At 32.4% G+C, this 6,328-nt stretch overlaps 1 protein-coding gene across 1 annotated transcript; it reads left to right on the top strand.

The window, feature by feature from the left end:
• Nucleotides 1–5,016, top strand: GluProRS (Glutamyl-prolyl-tRNA synthetase). Its single transcript, XM_067276387.1, is given in 2 exon segments — nt 1–4,181; nt 4,184–5,016. Coding segments are annotated over 2 exon segments (4,851 nt in total). The 5' UTR covers nt 1–112; the 3' UTR covers nt 4,966–5,016.
• The last annotated feature ends 1,312 nt before the right edge of the window (nt 5,017–6,328 follow it).

Raw genomic sequence — 6,328 nt, forward strand, 5'->3', positions numbered from 1 at the left:
TCTAGGATATACGTCATCAAATACATTGTGACGTCACAACACCCGGTGTGATCGTGATTCAGATTTGCTTTATAGTGTTTTCTCTGATTGTGCTTAGTTTAAAGTTTGTAACATGATAAAATTGAATTGTAGTAGATCTAATCCTCCGCTGAGTATCGTAATTGCTGTGGAATTCGTGCAACCCGATCTGAAGCTGAAGATAGAATGGACAGAATCGACACATCTGGAAACCAAAAATGGTCCTAGTTTCTCGGATTCCAATTCAATTTTACGATATTTAAGTCGTCTAGCACCCAAGAAAAATCTCTATGGTAAAACATTATTGGAGAGAACAGAAGTCGATCATTGGTTATCATTTGGAATCAGTAATTTAAAGGAACCGTCTCAGTATGAAAGCTTTATAATATATTTGGATAAAATCCTCTCTTCTGTTACTTACTTAGTAGGTCAGGCTATATCATTAGCAGATTTAGCTATTTGGAGTGAACTGTATAAAAATATAAAGTGGCACGGTGCTTTGAATGGCGGTAATGCCCCGGTAAATGTTTCCAGATGGTATAATTATATATCGAGTCTTCGGCAAGTCGTTTCGTCGCTAAGGAATCTTCCGCCCGAAGTTTGCAAGAATTTAAAAGTAGTAGAAATGGGTAAAAAAGATACAGAATCGTCGCAAAGCAAATCTCTACCTAAGGAAGAAGGAAAATTCGTAGATTTACCCGGTGCGGAAATGGGTAAAGTAGTCGTACGGTTCCCTCCCGAAGCCAGCGGATATTTACATATTGGTCATGCAAAGGCGGCTTTGTTAAATCAGTATTATCAGCAGAGTTTTAAAGGGAAGTTAATTATGCGATTTGATGATACGAATCCTGCTAAAGAAAAAGAAGATTTCGAGAAAGTTATTTTAGAAGATGTTGAATTACTTCAAATTAAACCAGACAGATTTTCTTATACTTCTGATTATTTTGAATTAATACTTTCAAAATGTGAAGAACTCATAAAAAATGGAAAAGCTTATGTCGACGACACTGATCCAGAAATAATGAAGATGGAGAGAGAACAAAGAAAAGAATCAAGATGCAGAAATAATACTGTTGAAAGCAACTTAAAAATGTGGGAAGAAATGAAGAAAGGTACGGAATACGGTCAACGTTGTTGTGTTAGAGCAAAAATTGACATGACTTCTGATAACGGCTGCATGCGAGATCCCACATTATTTCGATGCAAGAATGAAATTCATCCACGCACTGGAAACAAATATAAAGTCTATCCTACTTATGACTTTGCATGTCCTATTGTAGATAGCATAGAAGACGTCACTCATGCTCTCAGAACTACGGAATATCACGACAGAGACGATCAATATTTTTGGGTCATAAATGCTCTCGGATTACGAAAACCACATATTTATGAGTATTCTCGTCTTAATATGATGAACACTGTTCTCTCTAAAAGGAAGCTTACGTGGTTTGTTGAGAATAAAATTGTAGAAAGCTGGGAAGATCCACGAATGCCAACAGTAAGAGGTGTTTTAAGAAGAGGAATGACTGTAGAAGGTCTGAAACAGTTTATTGTTGCACAGGGTTCTTCTCGTTCTGTAGTGGTAATGGATTGGGACAAAATCTGGGCCTTTAATAAAAAAGTAATTGATCCTATTGCACCAAGATATTTAGCTGTTGAAAAGAATGGAGCAGTGGAAGTAATTATAGATGGTATAACTAAAGAAGAGCCATTAACTGTAGCAAAACATCCAAAAAATCCTGAAATTGGTACAAAAACTATTTGGATTGGATCAAAATTGCTAATTGACAAATCTGATGCTGAAGCAATGAAAGAAGGAGAAAATGTGACTTTTATAAATTGGGGTAATTTATTGATTAAATCTATTGAAAAAGATGCAAAGGGAATAAAGAGAATTAAAGCCGAACAAAACTTAGAAAATAAAGATTATAAAAAGACATTAAAAGTGACATGGGTTGCAGAAACTGAAGAAGCATCGTTAGTTCCCTGTGTGTGCATTTATTTTGACCACATAATTTCTAAACCAATTTTAGGAAAAGATGAAGATTTCAAAAATTATGTTGCAGAAAATACTAGAATAGAGGTGAATATGTTAGGCGATGCCGAACTTTCTACTTTAAAAAAATCCGATATAATTCAGTTACAGAGAAAAGGATTTTTCATATGTGATCAACCTTATGATCCCAGTACAATACGTCATGTTGGGCGAGAAAGTCCTTTAGTTTTGATTTCAATTCCAGATGGTTCCAAGGATACAAATATTCTTCCAAAAGAAGTAATCCAAAAGAGATGTAAAACTGAAAGTGCAAAAGAACAATTGCAGAGATCAAAAGGAAAATCAGCTGAAAAGTCTCCACAGGATGAACCAAAAATTACAATAAGCCAGATTTCTGTAGAAGAGTTGAATGAACAAATTAAGCAACAAGGAAACTTAATAAGATCTATGAAATCTGAGAAAATGGATAAAGACAAAATCAGCAAAGAGGTAGATCATCTATTAAAATTGAAATCACAGTATAAAAATCTTACTGGTAAAGAATGGAAACCATCAAACAATGATCAAAATAAAACTCAAGTAAAAAATATTGCAGAACAAACAAATCATAACGAAGCCGAACTTAATAATCAAATTTTATCCCAAGGAGACAAAATTAGAAAAATGAAAGCAGATAAAGCAGATAAAAGTATTTTAGATCCAGAAATTAAACTGTTGTTAAGTTTGAAAGCTTCTTATAAAGCTCTTACTGGAAAAGAGTGGAAGCCACATACTGTGGATCAAGCAAAAAATGAAAAACAAGATAAAAGTGAAGAAAAAGATGCATCACAACACTCTGAAAATGAATTGAATAATCAAATAAAATTACAGGGAGACAAAATTAGAAAAATGAAGTCTGAAAAACAAAGCAAAGATGTTCTTGACCCAGAAATTAAACTACTGTTAAATTTAAAAGAAAAATTCAAAGCACTTACTGGTAAAGAGTGGAAACCGATAAATCAGAACCCGAGTCAAACTAAAAATGCCAATACAACAGGAAATACTGCTGTTAATTTAAATGTGAATAGTAAGGAGCAGGGAGAAAAAAGTATAAAGAACAAAGATACTATATTTGAAAAATCTGTGGAAGGGAATAAAAAAACTGATGTTAATCATCCCGCAGCAGTCGAATTAAAAAATAAAATTGATACTCAAGGAGAAAAAGTCAAGAATTTAAAAAATAGTAAAGCAGCAAAATCTGAAATAGATGCCGAAGTTGCAATTTTATTAAAATTAAAATCTGAATATCAAAATCTCACAGGAGAAGATTTAATTAACAGTAACAAAAAGAAAGAAAGAAAATCACCAACAAAAGATAAACATACAAATATTAAAGAAAAATCCTTAAAAGAAACTGTTCAAGATGAAGAAATGAAAAGTTCAGCTCTGAAAAAGATTACTCGTCTCGGTCTAGAAGCGAAAAAAGAAGAGAACCTTGCCGACTGGTATTCTCAAATTATCACAAAAGCGGAATTAATCGAATATTATGATGTGAGCGGTTGTTATATTTTGAGACCTTGGGCCTTTGCTATTTGGGAGAATATCAAAGAATATTTTGATGGCAGAATTAAAAAACTTGGAGTTCAGAATTGTTATTTTCCCATATTTGTTTCTGCACATGCTCTAGAAAAAGAAAAAACACACATTGCAGATTTTGCGCCAGAAGTTGCATGGGTAACAAAGTCAGGAGATAGTGATTTGGCCGAACCTATAGCTATCCGACCAACTAGTGAAACTGTCATGTATCCATCTTATGCAAAGTGGATTAAATCTCACAGAGATCTTCCTCTTCAACTAAATCAGTGGTGTAATATTGTTCGATGGGAATTTAAACATCCTCAGCCATTTTTACGCACCAGGGAGATTTTATGGCAAGAAGGACATTCGGCCTTTGCAACTGAAAAAGAAGCAATTGAAGAGGTCCACACCATCCTAGAGATGTATGCTGACGTTTATGAGAAACTTCTTGCTATTCCTGTCATTCGTGGAAAGAAAACAGAAAAAGAAAAATTTGCCGGAGGAGATTTTACAACTACTGTAGAAGCATATATATCTGCCAGTGGAAGAGCCATTCAGGGTGGTACTTCTCATTTTCTTGGTCAAAATTTCTCAAAAATGTTTGAAATAACTTTGAAGATCCTGAAACTAATGAAAAAAAATTTGTGTATCAGAATTCCTGGGGACTTACAACTCGTACAATTGGCGTCATGATTATGATTCATGGTGATAACAAGGGTTTAGTTCTTCCTCCAAGAATTGCAGCTTTTCAAATAGTGATTGTTCCATGTGGTATAACTGCTAATCTTGGCGAAGAAGATAAATTTGATTTAATAAATAAATGTAAGGATCTGGAAGAAAAGTTGTCGTCTTCAGGAATTAGAGTTAAAGGTGATTATCGTGAAAATTATTCTCCTGGTTGGAAATACAATCACTGGGAGTTAAAAGGTGTGCCAATAAGAATTGAATTAGGTCCAAGAGATGTTAAACAAAAGCAGTTTGTGGCAGTGTGCCGAAATACTGGAAATAAAATTACTGTATTACTAGAAAATGCAGTTGAAAAGATAAAATCACTTCTGGAAGAGATACAGTCTGATCTTTTTAACAGAGCAAAGAAAGATTTAGAAGATCATCTCACTGTTGTTTATCAGTGGGATGAATTCTTACATAAATTAGACAATAAGTGTATCATTCAAAGTCCATTCTGTGGTGAAATTAATTGTGAAGATAATATTAAAAAAGATAGTGCCAAAGATGCTGATATGCATCAAGATGCTGGAACACCTTCCATGGGTGCAAAAAGTCTCTGTATACCATTTAACCAACCAGGTTCGGTAGATTTTAATACAAAATGTATTTACCCGCAATGCAGAAATCCGGCAAAATATTATACTTTATTTGGCCGCAGTTACTAATTTATCTCAATGTTGCTAGATGTGATAAATAAATGGAAATAAGTATTCATATATTTTTTAGTTGTTTATTTAATTTAATTTATTTAACAAGAAATATTTTTGTATTTATAAAATTACACTATAAATATCATTTTCATCCAAATCAGATAGAATATTTACCGTACGTAGCATATCGTATTCTTTTTTTTCTTTCATATAATCATTAGTCTTTAATTTAGTGTACAAAATATGTATTTTTAGGAAGTAATATAAACAAGAAAGAAAGAAAACAAATACATATATTCACTTAATTATCTTTATAGAAGACTAAATGTGTGGAAAATGCTTGGAAATCTCTTTGACCTGAATCAGTTTTTTATTAATGCCAAATTTATTATAAATTAAATTAATATACAAAATATTTTTCATTGTTTTGGCTTTGTAAAAGTTATTTTTGTTGTTATTGGAAGAAGAAAAAATGACTAGGTAATAATTTGTATAGAAAATATAATTTGAATAGAATATACTTTGTAACGAGCAATTATTTATTGTGACATTGTCACAATGCCTGGCTGCAATTTTTAATCATTTTTATAATTTATTTCATTTAAAATATATGCTCTCCATCATATATAGGGGCAAGACAGTGCTCCATTAGCACTGTCTTGCCCCTGTACATCATACTTTTCCTTTAACAATAGAGTTGTGCCAATCATCTATTAACTTTTCAGGGGAAAACTTTTGAATAGAAATAATGTGACTTCTTGTTTGCATATATAGTTAATCGATTAAAGACAGACAACAGTGGGAATTTATAGATCTACAATTTTTTTCAAATTGCAACCCAAATACAATATGGTGACTACAAAAATATAACATTCAAATAATTATAGTATATGGACTAGGCTATATCTCACATATACCATGTAACAACTAAATGTAAATGCAGTGAAGTGTAGGTAACTAGGAGTGAGCTATTTGTTTTGGATGCCATGGATCCACAATCTGTTTTGCATGGGAATTTAAACTATGCTTTCATCTTCATCTTTCGTAGGATCTGAGATAGGATTTGTCCCATGTGAAGGGATTTGGGATGCATGGTATTAAAACTAATGCACTACTGAATAAATATACCCTACTGCAGCAGTTCTCAACTAGGGGTTCCATAATAAAACTAGTTTTTGAGCTTTAATTAATAGTTTATTTAAATAAATTTTTCATACATATTTTAAAGTTTCAAAAATTATTAATATTCTATAAGAAAAGGTGATTTATTCTCAGACTCTCCACAGTTCACATTTAAGAAAAGAAAATCTATGTGAGTCTAATGGGGGCAAATCAAATCATGTATTTGATTCTTTTCCGAGTATTCATTTCTTTGTAT

This window comes from Centruroides vittatus, unplaced genomic scaffold (genome assembly GCF_030686945.1).
Source record: "Centruroides vittatus isolate TY-2023 unplaced genomic scaffold, ASM3068694v2 contig_689, whole genome shotgun sequence".
Classification (NCBI taxonomy): Eukaryota; Metazoa; Arthropoda; class Arachnida; order Scorpiones; family Buthidae; genus Centruroides; species Centruroides vittatus.